Source organism: Brachyhypopomus gauderio, chromosome 6 (assembly GCF_052324685.1).
Source record: "Brachyhypopomus gauderio isolate BG-103 chromosome 6, BGAUD_0.2, whole genome shotgun sequence".
NCBI classification, from domain to species: Eukaryota; Metazoa; Chordata; class Actinopteri; order Gymnotiformes; family Hypopomidae; genus Brachyhypopomus; species Brachyhypopomus gauderio.
In genome coordinates this window covers 10,876,211-10,892,963 of record NC_135216.1, presented here as the reverse complement: position 1 = coordinate 10,892,963, position 16,753 = coordinate 10,876,211, and the positions used below count along the sequence as shown (strand labels likewise).

The 16,753-nt window shown below is 39.7% G+C and overlaps 4 protein-coding genes across 9 annotated transcripts; 2 read left to right on the top strand and 2 right to left on the bottom strand.

The window, feature by feature from the left end:
- Positions 1-1,962: 1,962 nt before the first annotated feature.
- Positions 1,963-8,141, bottom strand: tmem106bb (transmembrane protein 106Bb). 3 transcript variants are annotated; one of them, XM_077008647.1, is made up of 8 exons: positions 8,018-8,141; positions 4,987-5,202; positions 4,681-4,744; positions 4,403-4,562; positions 4,176-4,316; positions 4,028-4,077; positions 3,887-3,940; positions 1,963-3,766 (listed from the first exon to the last, which is right to left on the bottom strand). In XM_077008647.1, the coding sequence occupies exons 2-8, from the start codon at positions 5,192-5,194 to the stop codon at positions 3,637-3,639; spliced, it is 807 nt and encodes a 268-aa protein (XP_076864762.1). In that variant the 5' UTR covers positions 5,195-5,202; positions 8,018-8,141; the 3' UTR covers positions 1,963-3,636. The 3 variants fall into 3 exon arrangements, with proteins under 3 accessions (XP_076864762.1, XP_076864761.1, XP_076864763.1); XM_077008646.1 differs by lacking the exon at positions 8,018-8,141 and adding an exon at positions 6,499-6,652; XM_077008648.1 differs by lacking the exon at positions 8,018-8,141 and adding an exon at positions 5,723-5,741.
- On the top strand, positions 7,678-10,951 carry acot13 (acyl-CoA thioesterase 13). The gene is made up of 3 exons (XM_077008655.1): positions 7,678-7,853; positions 8,028-8,212; positions 8,382-10,951. Exons 1-3 carry the CDS (start codon positions 7,770-7,772, stop codon positions 8,536-8,538), a joined length of 426 nt encoding a protein of 141 aa, XP_076864770.1. The 5' UTR covers positions 7,678-7,769; the 3' UTR covers positions 8,539-10,951.
- Positions 8,772-11,469, bottom strand: c6h6orf62 (chromosome 6 C6orf62 homolog). Its single transcript, XM_077008654.1, has 5 exons — positions 11,334-11,469; positions 10,808-10,984; positions 10,167-10,292; positions 9,931-10,065; positions 8,772-9,840 (listed from the first exon to the last, which is right to left on the bottom strand). The coding sequence occupies exons 1-5, from the start codon at positions 11,460-11,462 to the stop codon at positions 9,715-9,717; spliced, it is 693 nt and encodes a 230-aa protein (XP_076864769.1). The 5' UTR covers positions 11,463-11,469; the 3' UTR covers positions 8,772-9,714.
- A 1,637-nt stretch (positions 11,470-13,106) lies between these two features.
- Positions 13,107-16,577, top strand: gmnn (geminin DNA replication inhibitor). 4 transcript variants are annotated; one of them, XM_077008652.1, is made up of 8 exons: positions 13,107-13,263; positions 13,754-13,898; positions 14,276-14,343; positions 15,176-15,274; positions 15,363-15,519; positions 15,608-15,690; positions 15,811-15,921; positions 16,000-16,577. In XM_077008652.1, the coding sequence occupies exons 3-8, from the start codon at positions 14,290-14,292 to the stop codon at positions 16,147-16,149; spliced, it is 654 nt and encodes a 217-aa protein (XP_076864767.1). In that variant the 5' UTR covers positions 13,107-13,263; positions 13,754-13,898; positions 14,276-14,289; the 3' UTR covers positions 16,150-16,577. The 4 variants fall into 4 exon arrangements, with proteins under 4 accessions (XP_076864767.1, XP_076864766.1, XP_076864765.1 ...); XM_077008651.1 differs by having other exon boundaries at positions 13,108-13,263; positions 15,173-15,274; XM_077008650.1 differs by lacking the exon at positions 13,754-13,898 and having other exon boundaries at positions 13,108-13,263.
- Positions 16,578-16,753: the final 176 nt, after the last annotated feature.

Below are 16,753 nucleotides of genomic sequence, written 5' to 3'. Positions count from 1 at the left end.
TTGTGTATGTGTGTAGAGTGTGTTTTTGTGTAGTGTCTGTGAGCTTGTGTCTGTGTGTAGAGTATGTGTTTATGAGCTTGTGTCTGTGAGAGTATATGTTTGTGTACTTGTGTTTGCAGAGCTTGTAAGATAATACAATATGTGATTATTTGAAATGTTGTTTTTGTCAAAGAAAACCAGTCTAAAACAACATTATCTATAAAAGCTAAATACTATATTTAAAAGATGAGCAGTGTAAATGTTTACAAAATTGAATTCATCACCTTAACATTATATACAAGTTCTGTGATATTCTCTCAGTTCTTGAGTTACTGCAACACTCTTTCTGGCCTTTAGCAGAGTGTAGAATACTGTTGTGTAAGTTAACCTAATGAACATTAAATTTATGAGGCAGTCACCTATGAAGATTTTCCATCTTTTCCGTCTTGAAAAAAACTCATTTATGTGGAGCACTTTCAATTAAATTTTCAATTAAAATTAACCTTTGACTGGTATTGAAACATTTATTTTGTCCAGCAGGTGGTGCTAATCATTAGCTCAGAGATAACGTCTCATTTTATTATGAACAGACCCAGAGCATATAATAGTAAGATGGGCTCTTGTAGCTTCAGTATAACTGTGCGTTCACACCGAAAGCGATAAAATCGCTCTCCGTCGCCGAGTCGCCAGCATCGCGTCGCGTGGGGGCGTGTCCAACATCACGCCTGCATGCAGCACGTGACAGATATGCAAATCACGTTTTTAAAGCAGGACGCAGTATTTATTTTAATCTATTGATTACAGGACACACGATTATAAAGGAGTGCGTGTATAAAACATAGTGTGTGTATAAAACACATATAGTATATAAACCTAAAATGTTTATGTATTTTTCTTACTTTTTACCCCAGACCCGAAGATCAAACAGGAATTTAAAAAATCATAACCAATAATCGGGTATACGCTAATTTATTGCAGATGTTTTTTAACAAATGAACAGTATTCCCTCCAAAAATAAACATCGTAAAGTGCGGGACATCCAGAGACAGCCACTATTAATCTCTCCTCCATTTTGCAATCGGAACAAATAATCAGTAGGAACCAAAGTCAGAGGTGCGGTTTCGGAGGAGGGTGCAAATATACTTTCTGATTGGTAGTCGCCGCCGCGCGTCACTGCTCATTTGCATAAAGTTGAGCCAAGCTCAACTTGTTCGCGTCGCTCGAATCGCTCACTTCGCGTCGCGCCGCGCCGCGCCGCGTCGCGTAGCTGGGTGTCGCTCACTCTCATTGAAAATGAATGACTTCCGGTCGCCGTGTCGCTCTCGTCGCTTTCGGTGTGAACGCACAGTCAATCGAAGAGGCATACTCTCTTCTTACCTGCAGGGTGGAATCAAGCTAGAGATAATTAAACTGTCCCATGTATGACATTCAATGTTCTGATTAAAGTCTACACATTTTGCCATTTCCTAGTATGACTAGAAAATAAATTACAGTGCACTTCAGTTAAACACCAGGCATCCCTACTTTTAAATGTAAATGACATAAATACATCAAATATTGTCATTTTCTTTTAAGACAAATCAACCAATGAGTTTTTTCCTTAAGTCCAAAGCACACAAAGCCAACATTTTTCAACACTAACATTTTTGTTGTTGGCTGTTAGCTTTCTAGACCATCCCATATATATGCTTTTATCTGTAGGGATTATGTAAACATTATACTGTCTTTTGAGATTTTTCAGCATTATTGTCAGCATATAATTTGCTTAACAGAGTTCTTTGTGGTATTTTTCCACCCTTGTCCATCTCAGGCACTTTTTGCAACATGTGACAACTTGCACTGAAGTCTTGAGATTTTAATTGTGTCTATTTATGCAGGCACTCCACAACTCTATCTCTTTACACCCAACCTTTCCCTCATGGATCTATGAAACATTTTTTATCGATTCGTCCATACATCTATGAATGAAGTTACATGCAAAAGTCATGACAGGATTTACATCTTTATTCATGCAAAGAAAATATAGGTTTCAGATCACATAGCAAAACTGTGCAAGTGTTTGTTTGCTTACACAAGTCTACTTTCATGATCATGAAATATTTTTATTAGAATTCTGAAAACTAAGCATCAAACATACAGCAATGGTTACAATTTTGTAAAAACTCATGTATTTACATACTGTGAAACAGTTGTTAAATATAATGACGCACTACCCCATATATTAGCTTATTACTTAGCTAGTGTAAAATAACACATTCATAGCACACCCATTCAAACACCTTTAAAAGGCAAAAACATTTTTTAACCAAACTTGAAATGAGTATTCAGTAGGTCTAAACTGATTTAGTGATTAATCTAGGATAATCTTTACACCAGTCTGAAAAACCAAAGGTAATAAATATGAACATTTAGGTTACCAAACCTTAAGCCATGTGAAATAACATACACGCAATATAACAGTGTCAGCTCAAGTCAGTATTAGTGTATGAAGTAGTTAGTGTTTCTCTCCCCACCAAGGAGTAGAGTCCTTCAAGTAAAACTCCTTCTATGAAGCTTTCTTTTAAAGTTAAGTGTTAAAAATATCACACCATCTCCATATCATGTAGAAACAATGTTACAAATGCCTTATTAAATTGCTATTATCAAACTACGTAGTTCAACATATCAGGGCAATACATCTAGTTAACTCTGGGAAGGACACAGTTGGTGTGTATAAATAAAGAAAAGTTACTTTGGAATAATTCACTTAAAAGAAACCAACCCTTATTTCTGTCGGATAAAGTTAGTCAGTCCCAAATGATCTTGCTCTTGTACCATTATTATTATTATTATTATTATTATTATTATTATATCAATGATAATAATAATAAAAATAACAATAACAGTAATAACCATTAATAACAAAAGTCTCTTCTGAGGTCATCTTTAACATATTTGTGACAATTCACAAACTAAGAGAAATAACATTTGGTAATGAATTGTACATAGGAACTGAAAACTTGTCTAAGTGCACACACCCTCACCCTCTAGAGGATGTTATCCTGTAATGCAGGCATTGAGACTGCTCCTGCTCCTTGTGCTGAGGGACTAATAATGACATGAGGTAAACAATTATTCTAATTAATAATGTCATATATATTACATAAAAACTATGCTGCAAGAGACATTTTTAAAGAAAAGATCCCAAACACGTATGTATGACCTATAGCTTGTCTACCCTGCCATGCGCAGACGTTACAGAAATATAACGTGACCTACATTCAAGCATTTTTACAGGGAACCTCAAACAGACAACATCTGACATTAAGCAAAGGTTTTAGTGTTGTACCACCTGCAACCAGTGTTTTTGTCCAAAGGGACTTAACTGAGCCTATAAAGCTGCGAGTGGTTCAGTCTGGAGTGGCTTAGCTGTACTACTACAGTCTGGAGTGGCTTAGCTGTACTACTACAGTCTGGAGTAGGTTAGCTGTCCTACTACAAGAAGCAGTAATACTTTGAAAGGTTGGGACGTTTTGAAGAGCTCAAAATAAAGTGCTTCTTTTATGATTTGAAAACACCCTGATTGTTTAGCAAAGGAACGTGGTGGGCTCTTGAGTCTGGCCAATAACTAGGCCAGGCTACAGTAACAAACACCCAGACGCAGCACTCACTTGGGCTCTAGTCTGAGCCAGGACTTCTCAGGTTGTACTCATGCAGCAAGGTCGTGTTGCCACCGCAGTCCACATACTGGTACATCTCCTGAGACACCTGCTCGGCGTGGCCAAAATACACTGTGGTGACCGTCACCCTGCAAAGCCAGAGTTAACACAGCTCAATCGTTTGAAATTGTTCATCCACGGTTGGACTACATGCGCTGTGATGTAGTTTTAGGGGGGAAAAATGCAGTCCTTGGCGGTAGAATACTTACTGCATCATGACCACAATATTGTGCACTTTGATTGTTATCAGGGTGCAGTAGTCACTGGGAAAAAAATACCAGGTTGTGATTAATTAATTTGTGTCCCAGACTATTTTGTGTTTTGATATTTGGAAAAAGACCCATACTTACTACATATAACTCATTTCATCTGCAATCGTTGTGGGCACCATGTAATCAATCTGGAACAGAATCAGAAGTCATTTGTGGATGAAAAAAAAATACTGAAGAAATAGCAGAGAAACAAATAATGCACTGTAGTCTTAGTCAGTAAACCTACCTGCTTCATGTCAAGGGGGCCAATGGTAGTAATATTGCTGACACGAGTTTTTCCAATCACGGTCTTGGAGAATTGCACCTGTGCTGTGATGTTGGCAACATCCACTGAGTAGTAGTTATTGTTAGTAATATTCAGTGTGTTCTACAAAAGAAACATTAACACACTAAGCAACAAAGTAAAACACTAACAGAGAAGAGATTCAGACTGAAATGCTGAACGGTGCTTACAGTAATATTAAGATACACAATGTGCTTGGCCTGGTCATAGGTGACATAGACAGACTTCACCCCCACGTAGGTTACGTCAATAGAGCGGGGGAAGAGGAAGAACACTGCCAAGCCAGACAGCAGGAGGCACACCATGACCGAGGCAGTCACATATAACTTCCTGTGAAAAGCACACACATCAACAAGACTAAAGGCACGTCTCTAACCTGACAGAGTTCACACCGAAACAGTAAATATAAAAGTGTCTTGGTAATACTGAACAGCAAATAAGATCTTACGTTCTTCTTGGCCTCAGCCTTTGATCACTGTATGGAATCAGTGCCACCAGCTGATTTTCTTGGCCTTCATAAAAATGCAGTTTTGTAAAACCTCTCATGCATTAGCATAAACATTTATCATAAACATCTATCATTGTTATTTGACTGCATTGATTTGTATCATTGTCCTACTTTTGTATATGCAATAACCAGAAAACATTAGGGCGAAGAAACACTAGCTACATGGATCTGTACACCTTGGAACAATAACTGTGCTGTACACCATAGCAGATAAACATATTTATTTTTAAACTTCAACAGGCTTACCTCTTGGGATGCGCCCAGTACCCTGACATGTTGGGCAGGTGACACTGTCTCTACCAGTGAACTCCACATAAGGAAACTGGGACACATCACCACCACCATTCTTAATGTCCTCACTCTGCATGGCATTGTATTCTGGTGAAGAGGTCAGGCTAGCGTGGCACTCATCGTGGCATGCCTGTTTAGGCAAGTGGGACAGTGCCTTCCCCATAATCACACCTGCAAGGAGGAGAACACCTGTCAGAATACTTACACACTCGCCCAAGCCTAATCCAAACTGCATATGAAAAACAAGCCAAGGTCCAGAAAATAATATCTTAGTAATTTTCCATCCAGATGATGACCGCCGAGCATATTTACAAGATGGTCAGAAGAGGAGTTACGGAACCACATTAAATTCCACAGGTTATGTCACCTCAGGCATGTGATTAGGCAAGCACATTACAGCATTATGACAGGCCTAGTGGAGGGAGTCAGAAGATGTGGAAGACCAAGAATAACTTGGATGGACAACATCACAACATGGACTGGCTTTATCAGGAGCTAGTCTACTACAAGCAACACAAGACAAAGGTCATTGGAGAATTGACTCCTCCTTGCAGTCAACCATTTTACTAGTTATAGAAAAAAACAAACACTGGATCCAATTCCCTTGTTATCCATATCTACTTATATCCTTAATTTGTATTGAATAATGTCATGTCATAAAATATTTAGTTTAAATATTCAACAGGCTTACCCCTTGGGATCTGTTATGACATTTGTTTGTTTGGGTTTTCTGTAACTAATAAGATAAAATAATCAGCTCCAAAGAAAGAGGATAAGACTCATAACTACCTGCCACTCACTAGTAGGTGATTAATATTTTGAAGTTTTATGCATTAATGTTACAGAGCTGAGTCCCCTCATAGCCTATTAGATACCTCATATGGCAATTCGGATATAGCTGTATCAAATATGTCACTGTCTATATTTTTAACACAACTAAAATGATGAGGTGGTTATCACTTTGCAAGTATTCAGGCCACGAACCATGAATGGTTAACATTAATTAGCTGCGTTTGATTAAAGATCTGGACGTCCACACAGAGCCCAGTTCTGGTTTTGACCCACTAGCACACAACACACCGGACAAGACCATGAACCCTAACAGAATAAACACACGTTACGCAGGCTATTTTCATATGAACTCGTGTTGGTTACAGCTTACTTTGTGATCTAGCTGTCTAGCTTACAGACCTCGGTGTAGCTAGCTACACTACTAAATGCTCAAACCTAAAGCAAGAGCTGAACAGTTAGTGTTTACTGAATGTGTAACGTTGAACCTACAGGTGTTACGGCACCAAGCGGCCCGTTACACAGTACCGTTACCTAGCGACCCAGCTAGCTGGCTAGGATACGATATGGCTAGTCCGTTTAGCTACGTGCTTACTAACTAGTTAACGTAACGTTACACAAAAGCTGACTACCTAACTATACTTTTGTGGTGTACTTTTGCTGAACGCAAATAATTACCGGGTTTTCCTTTTTGGCAGTTAGCTAGCTAGGTCTTCTCCGATCATGTAATTCCTGTTTGTATCCGAGAGACGGACATGCGCAGTAGCACAGGTAGAGTGTCGGCGACAACTACAGTGGGAGCTACGGCCACCTACAGCTAATCATAGCTGATAGTCTGATTCTCCAGTCTCAAAAGTCAAATGGTAACATTACTGTAATTGAGAGAGAGAGAGAGAGAGAGAGAGAGAGAGAGAGAGAGAGAGTGAGCTTCTGAATTAATAGGAGGAAAATGAATACAATGTCCATCAGTATTAAAATTCATTGACACTAGAAATGACATCCTTAATCCGGATGGTCCGAAGGTGCTTTAACAAACCGATTAGCAAGTCTTCTCTTGGTTTCTCCAATATAAAGCTGATTATATCTCTTGCAAGTAATGCAATAGACAACTCCTGCTGTGGTGCATGAGGATAAACGGGTGATGACAATGCATCATTTGTGCCAGTTATTTCAGTGGCAGTGTTAATACATTTACACATAGCACATCTAGATTGATTGCAGGCTACAGTACCACAGCTGAAAGCTGAATGGTCAGTTATATTGCTCTTGACAAGCATGTCTTTTATGTTTTTGTCTCATCTATAAGAGATTAGTGGAGTATCCTTAAAAATGGATGTAGTCTGGACGTCATCCTGAAGTGTTTAAGTATATTAGCCACTGTTTTATTTGTAGGATGAAAAGTTAGCACAAAGGAATTCTTGTTGTCTTAATAGTAGATTGTTAATAGGTCAATGCGTTCACTCTCTGAATAGGTCAAATATGAGCAAAATGCTTTTCTGGAGGAAGTCTTCATTGTCACTACAAATGTTCTTAAGTCTCAGATTTCTGTCATTTCTGTGCATGAGAAATGCAACGTGTGGCTTATGAGAGTGTGAACTGCTTCAGATGCGTGAGAAGTCAGAGCCCTGCGTTCAGGTGTTTCGTGTTGTTGCTGCGACCCAGAGATTAGCCTTCACTTCACCGTTTCGATTTATACTTCATAATAAAGGTCCTCGGGCTAACATCGTTTATTAATTAGAAACATATATTTTACTCGAGAGTAATTTATTTACTTACTTTACTCAGTGTATCGGCATAAGGAATTACTTGACCAAAATATTATCGACAAAAAAAACCCCAAAACAAATACGTCACTCAGAAAGGCGTTTATTTTGGAAAGCACAAAAGCAAGTGATGTCGGTTGTTGATAACCTTACAGTATATCCTTAGTTGTGTTATTATAAATCGAAATGGTCTCGTTGTCTTTACAATCACTTAAACAGATCATGCGAGTCATGGTGGACACGCCTGGATTTGACCGCGTTTTAAACAAGGTGAGAGTATTGATTATCCCTGTACAACCTTGACCTATGTGCGACCCTCGAAGGGCCAACTAGCTAGCTAGCCAGCCCAGCTATCTTAATTGCTTGTAGCGTTACCACCGATTGTGTCAAAATCAGTGACTGTAAATATGTACAGGTTTAACGTTATCACAAACCTCATGACAGGTTGAACTGGTGTCAGCTAGTCCGGGTAAGGTTGTTTGTGGGATGAAAGTTGAAGAGGAACACACTAACCGAGGAGGGACTCTTCACGGGGGCCTGACCGCCACCCTGGTCGATATGATTTCTACTACAGCGCTTATGTACACAGAGAGAGGAGCACCTGGTGTCAGCGTCGACATGAACATCACGTACGTGTTTTGTGTGAATTGGGAGTCAATGTGTAAGTAGGTTGGAATCAAGAATGTATCCATAAGGTTTTTTTTCAATCACATTGTGTATCTTTATATTACTGTAAGCACCATTCAGCATGTCAGCTCGAGTCTTCTTTTCAAATTACTGTCTGTTTCGTCTGTACAGGTATATGAATGCAGCTAAAATTGGAGAAGACATCTTGATCACTGCGCAGGTTTTAAAGCAAGGAAAAACTCTGGCATTTGCTACTGTGGATATAACAAATAAAGACACTGGGAAGCTAATTGCACAGGGTAGGCACACAAAGCACCTTGGCAGCTGATCAAGAGCCTCCGATCAGGTATTAAAAATATAGGAACCATGTAAATTACTACACATTTTGAAAGGACATAATAAAACAATGACAATTAACACTTGCACTGTATTATATCATTATTTAAAGACAAATCAAACATTCCTATTCATATGAAGAGATCAGGGCCTCTGTGTGTGGGGGTGATTTGGGAGGGGTGAATTTTTTTAATTCAAATTCTGCAATTAGTACTCATCAAGGGGTTTGTCAAAAAAGCAAACAAAGTTTAATGATGTATTTAAGTTTTTCCACAATAATTTTGTTAGGTACATGAACTTAAGCATTGATTTCCCACCGAAGATCCACCACCAAACACAAAATCAGATATCAGTAGCATGAATTAATGGTGCATGAACTGCTTGATTGGTAACATTGACTTTCAGAAAACCACCACCCCAAAAACTGCCTTCAGACTTTTCTTAAATTGTCCATATCCTCAGGTAAAACTGTAAGACATCTCCAACCTCTTAGGCATCAATCACCCAGAAATTAAAAAAAAAACAAACAAACACACGTGTATATATATAGATGAAGAAAGGGATGACCTCTTACAAGCAAGGAATGACACTTGATGTCCAGCAAAACTAAGGCAGTTGAAAAAGTATGAGAAGCAATTTCTACACCAACTAAATTGACAAGTAATGTTTGCCTAGCCTTTTCAATGACTACTCAGGCTGTGTAATCCTGTCACTGATTGTCATTATTCTTAAAACTGTCTTCTCCCCCAAAATAAGAGAAGATAACTTTTCACTTATGAGACCGATATCGGAACTGGTCCAAGACGAGGCCCATATTTTAGCAACAATGGTTTGTTTGTTTTTTTGTCTCCCGCCCCTCCCATATAGAGTTCCTTCTGTGACTGGTGGTGTTGACAGTGCTGCTCCATGAGGACAACCACTCAAAAACAATGTTCGTGCAGTTTCAAATAAAATCAGACAGCTTAAGGAAGGAAAGGGCAAATGGGTGAAACAAACCAAAGTAGGCTGGTACGAAAGACTAAAAAAATTGACTAAATTAATCTCAGAATGAAAATGAGTGGTTAACAAAAAGGAGAGTTCCAAGCACAAGTTCAATTCTATTTAACTGAGGCATGTGTATGGGGTCGACTTGCTTCAGAGGCCTACAGAGGAGTCTTCCATCTGTCTCCTAGTCTGGCATGTATGGACGGAGGTGGTCTTCAATATCTCCAACCCCCCAACAGGTCAGCTGATCCTGTGGCAGGTAGAGGCAGAGGCTGCACAATTTGAAAACTGTGGCCTTGTTTTTTGGAGTCTGTAGAAAGAACACAAGTAACATTCAACTTCCTAGCCTATAAACAATCATTCTGGATTTTAATTGCAGCTTTAAACAAACTGAACTAACCTGCAATTGCTGTCTGTCCAAGAAAAGAAACACAGACTGATTTGGGTTGTTCATAACCATGCCAGCCTTGTCTTTGCGGCCAGCAGCATGCAAAAACTGTTTCTCATAGTCTCCATGGTGAAATTCAAACTTGGCCTTTGAATACAAACAGTAGGGGGAAAGATCAAATTGATCATGTGTTATACTGACAAACACCATTTGAAGCTTCTAGCTTTTTTTAAAGGTAGAACAGTCACCTGAACAGGCCTGAATGGTTCATGGTCAGCTCCCTTCCATCTGGAGAAAAGAAGACAGACTATCTTCTCAATATCGTTGCGGGGCCATAGGATGAAATCCATCTCCTGGGTGCAACCTATTACATCCTTTATATATTTAGAAACAACAGTGAGATCCCAATCAAATAAAGACCACAAAAACGGTTTGTTCACATAAAATTACAATAATTTCATCACATGCCTTATGGAACTTGGGAATAATTCCAATAGAAAAGAAAAAGCAAAACCATGACAGATAAAGCCTTATTTATTGCTCACAAAAAAATCAACTGTCCATTCCCAGGTCCGAGTAGGCTGAATGTGTAAATGTCTAAAGTAACAGACTACTGTAAGTCAGTGGTAGAAACACTAAAACATTCTATTACAATGCATTCACACCTGTTTTATCAAGTAAGATTTTTTCAAGGCATCCACTGTCTAAAAGAACTCATTCAGAAGCTTTTTGTAAAGTACCTAACCCTCACTGCACCAGACATCCTCACTAATCTCAACGACTATTCAAAGAAAATTTGCACAATATGCAGCTCTATTACAATGTCAAAATGTTAACCCTGTAATCCCAACTCTTTGAAAAAATGTATCCCCCCCCCCCCACTACTTACCCTGCGCATTGAATGGTAGCGAGGGGCGTGCAACTGCACAACATCCTTTTGAAGAAGTTCCAAAGAACTTTCTAAGGAGTAGCTTGAATCCTTCACACCTTTGAGGATATTTTCTTCATAGTTGTTGGTCATGACAGGTACCACCTCAGCTACCTCAAAAAGGGCAGACTTCTTTTTCTGCTCATAAAACAGATTCCCAATTTTTTTTTATTATTACAGTTGTTTTGTTAAATTAAAACTAATCAAACAAAAATTAGGCTTGCCCAATGATATATAGGTATTTAATAGTACAAATTCTTAATAGAAATTTTCCCTCCCTCTGGTCAACAGATCAGTGAAATACACTCCAATGTCATGAAATTAAAATCATCAGTCAACAAAGACTGTCAAAGACTGATGAAAAAATCCAAGCCCCTTTTCTGGCCCACATTTAAACTTTTTGTTAATTGGTTTAATATTGGCATAAAAGGATCTACAGTGATTACAAGGAATAACGCATTCCAGTGTAATGAACTTGCACATTCACCTTTTCCTTAAACACGAAGGCAATGTAGATTTTGAAGTCGAACTGATCAGCCAAAGATTCCCTTTTCTTCCGTAGCTGGGCACGGAGTCGGTTTCTCGTTTGATTTCGTCGAGAAGTTGGGTCTCCCATTGTTGTATTTTACTTTCTTTACTCACTTTCTTTTAAAGCATCCAAGAACAGGCCTCGTTGTGTAAATTATATTACGTTTCAATAGGTAAAAATGATCCGGCACTCCCTGTAAAATACACTAACTCTAAAAAAAAAATAAGTCTACCAAACAGCAATCAAGTCATTTTCAGATCAATATGGGAAGTGCATATGGGGCTTAATTTGTATTGTGTCTGAACCACACCATGTCTTAGCAATGGACGATCAAGACCAATGTCATTAAACAAAATTCACTGCTGCAAATCTGTGCTCAACGAGTATGAACTTTGCATTTTATTAACGTTATTGTAAAACAAACGGCCTCCGCGACGCATCCCATGTCGACAACTTCTCAAACGCAAAAGTGGGACCCCCCCTGGCTGAAATGGGAGCCTGCTACCTGAAGCGAGTTTAAAAGAAACAAGGCAAAATATATTTATATATTTAGATATTAGAAGACCTGACTTCTGCGGACTCGGGAGTCTCTTTCACGACACGACTTGTTTGTACACATATCGACGCATTAAACGGTCTGGGTAACACACGACTGGATGGCGGAGACACAGGCGCCCATGGCGGAGAAAGGCAGGCGCCCGGCGGCGTTGGCACCACACACGATAACACGGAAACCGCTCGACATGTCGGGGTTCACCACCAGGAAACCGGCCCACGGACCGCTGCTGTAGTGCCGCCGCTGCGTGTCATCATCCTGAGGCGTTTTTGGTGGCTGTCCAGCTAACGCAGCTAGCTAACCTGACGAGCTAGCAAACCGAGCTGCGTTCACTTATAACGTTACATTTCAGGTTAAACCGCGGTTCGATGTTTTATTCGGTTTACCGGCCGACCGTTACATTTTCCGCCCCGTCCGCTCGCTGACTGACTGCTCTGCGTGGCTAGTTTAGTTTATCTCGCCCGTTTGCCATAACGGCGTTGTCGGTTCACGAACGTGCCAACTTATCGTTAGTCGCTTTAACCAGAAACCACGAGCTTATGTTCCGACTCTCAAAAATAACCAAAAGACTCTCCTCTCTAGCCGCTGCCCAGCTCGCCTCTCCGCCGCGGTGTTTTCGAGTTTTGTTTTTTTTTTTTTCCTCAGTCGTCACAACCAACCATCCAAACCACCCATGCCATGTCAAGATAAATTGACAAACCAATTGAAACGCTCCCTTCTTTCGGATAATAAACGACTAGATTTGCTTTGCGGTGGACCCATGGTTACAAAATGGTTGTTTTAAAATGTCTTTCGTGCGCGTCTCCGACTCTTCGATCGTCGATCCCCGTTCAGCGAACAACAAACCCTCGGCCCCTAACTGAACAAACAACTCAAAATGGCTGTCGACCAACGTCGCACAAGTCCGAAGATACGTGGTTGCCAGGTCTCACTAGAAATGCACACCAGATGCTACCTCTCACTAAACGAAAAAGAAACATGTTTTGATTTCCGTTTCAGTAGAAGGTTTAAGAAGTTATGGACCAATTTCAGTGAAAAACGTTTAGAAGACGAGGAGTGCCACTTATAAGTAGTATAGTCAGGCTGGTAATTATGTGGTTACTTCTGGCAAATCTGGCAACCTTTTGCAGACATCACGTGGTAGACATGTGACCGAAAAGGATGTTTTGACGTTTGAGAAAGTAAGGCACGTCATTTATACATGTATGTGTCAAGCGCGACGTCTGCACACGTTATGTGTAAAGACAAACTATACAGTCAGTGGTACAGATGCTACGTGTTAAGACGAATTTTTGTGACAGTCGATGCAAACGGAAAGTCTACTGCAAGCAGGTACGAATTTTTCAAAATTAAAGTCAGGAACACTGTTCCCGCAAAATATACACATATTCGTATGATAATGACGGATAAACCTCAAAGTAACTGGCTGATCTTTTGCATATGTGAATTAAACGAAATTACATGTAGGCACACTGTCATGTGCAACTATCCACTAGGCGTTATATAAGCAAAGCCTCTATTTATGATAACCGAGTATCTGATATTAGTCTGATATTATTTCTAATTAGATATTCCCCAGAAACATTCGCAAAATAAATGTTCGCACTTTATGCTAATCGGCTCCCATAGGTTGAGGTTACATTAATGCTCTCAGTGCTTTGAATCTGACATGCAAAAAACGATGTAGCTTGCGTTATGTAGACTGTGTAAATCCACAAACTATTCGAGAATCCAATTTCAAAAAGCCAGAAAACAGTCGAACCAGCTCACATGCACGCTAAGATTTACACGTGTTATAATTTTCTGATGACTTTTATTTTAGTAGCCAGACCGCGCCAGTTCGTGGTCACGTGATAAACTCCAACACTTAAGCTCGTCGCTCTGGCGCGTGTCTTTGATGGTAGCTGGGAGACGCTGTGGGTGTAGTGAATGATTTAGCCAAGTGTCTCATTTCGACAAGTTTGTAGGTAAGTTGATTTATTTTGTACTGAAATAGAAGGAACATGCCCAGGAATGTTTTTTCAGCTCCCCAGACATAATAATTAGCAAGCTTGCTAACTTCCTTACTGGTAAAGTGTAGGAGATAGCTAAAGACTTCGGGTTGTATTTGGGGAGTTTGGTTATTACTAGCCTGGTGTTGACCATCTTGGCTAGCTAGCTAATTTGTTAGGCTTGGATTACCTAATCCTTTTACAGCAGTGTCCATCTTCTGACTAGATCAACTAATGATCAAGCCCTCGTTTCAAAGCTAGGATCAACTTTACCTGTCTTATAATAATAATTGTATATAACTATTGTGTTATCATGGTTTTCAAGTTGGATGGCTGTCTTTACGTGTTCATAGGCAACATCGAAGCAATGAGTGCTGTTAGAAAAACGAAGCACGCAGAGAATCCAGGTGAAAACGTGAAGGTATGTATAAAAACCTCTTATCACAATGTCTATATTTCATACCACCATGCACAGGCACTATAAAGGTAACAGTAATTGGCCTTCTTGTGTTTTAACCAGGAAATAGCTAGCTTTAACCGGTTACAAGTGACTTTAATCTGTAGTCTGGGTTCATAGTGTCCAGTATCATTGTAAAATGGGTAAATGAGTGTTTTGCATATGAGTGTTGCAGTTGTTTCTAAAGCAGATCCCAGTGTCTAGTTGAATTAATCATTGCCAGAATAAGCTCACCTTGATGCACTGTACACTGGTATTTAAACCTGTAACTGTGGGTTAGATTGGCACAGTGGTGTTTTGAGTGAAAATATTAACTCATTCCTAACTTGTAGTTGGCTGTAATGAGCATTTTGGAGCAAGTTCCCACATAAATTTAGTTCAAGAATCTTGCAGCAAGATAATGCTTTGAAAGGACCAATCGCTGCCTGTGGGAATTTGAGGAGTTTGCCTGTGCAGCTGATGAATGGCCTGCCCCTTTCCCACGCCTGCTGGGCCTGCAAACATGCAGGGCTGATGGGCCACCATGCTGTTTTCTGTCTCACAATGACTGTTTAACAGGACTGTAAGTGGAGAAGAATTGGGCAGGTCAGTGTTTATGGTATTCTGAAAGGGGAGGACTACTTTGGCAGTTGAGACAGGTTGTAAGCAGAGCCCTCTTATTACTTAAGGCAATTTTTAAGGCAGGGCATTTGGCTTGTATTTACTAAATACACAAATCTGGTTTTCTTATTTTTAAAGTAGGTTGCATACTTTTCTAAATATGTCCTGTTTTGGTGTTTTTCTTTTCCTCCAGAAGTATTTTGCCGCACAAGGATCAAGTGCACTATCGGGGAGGAGAACGTTTCAAGTTCTTCAGCCATCTGCACTGAATAAGAGCATTGGAAAGATAACTGAGGTGTGAGATGTGAATCTACTGTAATCATTTACTTAATTTATTTTGAGTATGAATGCCAAATCCTTTCCAATGTGTAATCTCTCCCCAGACTGGGAAGGCCGGTCCTAAAAGGAAGCAGTGTGGTGCGCACCAAGTCAAGGGTTCAAAGCGGGTTAAAGCAGAAGTGGCAGTAAAAAATACAGATACAGAAAATGAAAACCAGCCAGAGGGAACCACCCAGGAAGCCTACGAGTTGATGGTCAAAGGTAACGTCCAGATGAGCTCACTCATCCATCCAGAGCTTGTTATTTTGGCCATACCTTGGCACGGGCATAACTGTATGGCTTTGTTCAGAAACGCCTACATCTGCTTACTGGAAGGAAGTGGCAGAGGAGCGGCGGAGGGCCCTGTTCAGTGTTCTTCAGGAGAATGAAAAGGTGAACGAAAATTTATTTATTTTTTTATTTTATTTTTTTGTCATGATGATGGCGCACAATACCTTGGTGTCGTGCAATTGCTTGATTTGAACAGTGTGCTGAGATTTTTTTTTCTTTTAGCTGCATAAAGAGATGGAGGCCAAAGATGAACAGATTGCTCAGCTGAAAAGTGAGAATGATGAGCTACAGCAACTAGCAGAGCATGTGCAACACATGGCTGACATGATTGAGGTAAGTGCTTGAGGTCTGTAGTACATGACGCCTGTTACCAGTCTGTGTGAATGAATAACTTTATTAATTTGCTTGAAGAGGTTAACGGGGAAAAGTCCAGATAACTTGGAGGAACTGCGAGAGATTGCTTTTGACCCACTGGATGAGGATGAGGATGCAGAGGTCAAGAATGAAGACACGGATGAGGACGATGCAGAAGATCAAGATCATGCAGAAGGGTCAGGATGAAGAATGCTAGGACTATTACAGAAATTGTGCAGAGTTAAACAACCGAGAGATTGTACTGACATAAGAGGATGTGCTAGAAAAGGAAGACCATGCTGCCTCAGATGCACAAAAGCCAAAGTAACACTCCCTAATTTTCCCTTTGGTAAATCCTGAACTAGAGGGTTCATCCAAGTTGGTGCTGCTGTATCATTTGACCTGTATTTTGAAGTTAACCTACTTTCTTTTGGAGGTTGTGATGTGCAATTACCTTCCTGGTTTTAATGCTTTTTTTTTTTTTTTTTTTTTTTTTTTTTTTTTTTAAACTTAATGTAATCGAACTTGATAAAACTGATTTAACATTTAATGGCTATTGTGCAAGTTTTGTGCACTGTACATATGTAAAACTTGGACATGTACACAAATAAACTGCCATATTTTTTATAAACATTGCTAATAGTTCCATTTAATTTTCAATTTTTGCTAAATGTGCAGATTTACTCAAGCTTTAACCTGTTTTATTAATGTCATCTGAGGGTTAGCATTTTGAAATCGGGTGTTTAGCCTGGTTACATTCTATAAATTAAGGTCTGAAATCAGATTGAGAACAATGACAATTGTAGATATT

Bases quoted from the DNA above. Each gene is read 5' to 3' on its own strand.
- tmem106bb (XM_077008647.1), bottom strand. From the start codon at position 5,194: ATGGGGAAGGCACTGTCCCACTTGCCTAAACAGGCATGCCACGATGAG. The intron at 4,078-4,175 runs GTAGGTTTACTG...ATTCTGTTCCAG, and splicing joins GCCCCCTTGACATGAAGCAG to ATTGATTACATGGTGCCCAC. The intron at 3,767-3,886 runs GTAAGTATTCTA...CTGGCTTTGCAG, and splicing joins AATATTGTGGTCATGATGCA to GGTGACGGTCACCACAGTGT.
- acot13 (XM_077008655.1), top strand. From the start codon at position 7,770: ATGGTCTCGTTGTCTTTACAATCACTTAAACAGATCATGCGAGTCATG. The intron at 7,854-8,027 runs GTGAGAGTATTG...ACCTCATGACAG, and splicing joins TTGACCGCGTTTTAAACAAG to GTTGAACTGGTGTCAGCTAG. The intron at 8,213-8,381 runs GTACGTGTTTTG...TCGTCTGTACAG, and splicing joins AGCGTCGACATGAACATCAC to GTATATGAATGCAGCTAAAA.
- c6h6orf62 (XM_077008654.1), bottom strand. From the start codon at position 11,462: ATGGGAGACCCAACTTCTCGACGAAATCAAACGAGAAACCGACTCCGT. The intron at 10,985-11,333 runs GTGAATGTGCAA...TTTTATGAGCAG, and splicing joins CCTTCGTGTTTAAGGAAAAG to AAAAAGAAGTCTGCCCTTTT. The intron at 10,293-10,807 runs GTAAGTAGTGGG...AAATATATAAAG, and splicing joins GCTACCATTCAATGCGCAGG to GATGTAATAGGTTGCACCCA.
- gmnn (XM_077008649.1), top strand. From the start codon at position 13,236: ATGCAAACGGAAAGTCTACTGCAAGCAG. The intron at 13,264-14,275 runs GTACGAATTTTT...ACGTGTTCATAG, and splicing joins GGAAAGTCTACTGCAAGCAG to GCAACATCGAAGCAATGAGT. The intron at 15,275-15,362 runs GTGTGAGATGTG...ATCTCTCCCCAG, and splicing joins GCATTGGAAAGATAACTGAG to ACTGGGAAGGCCGGTCCTAA.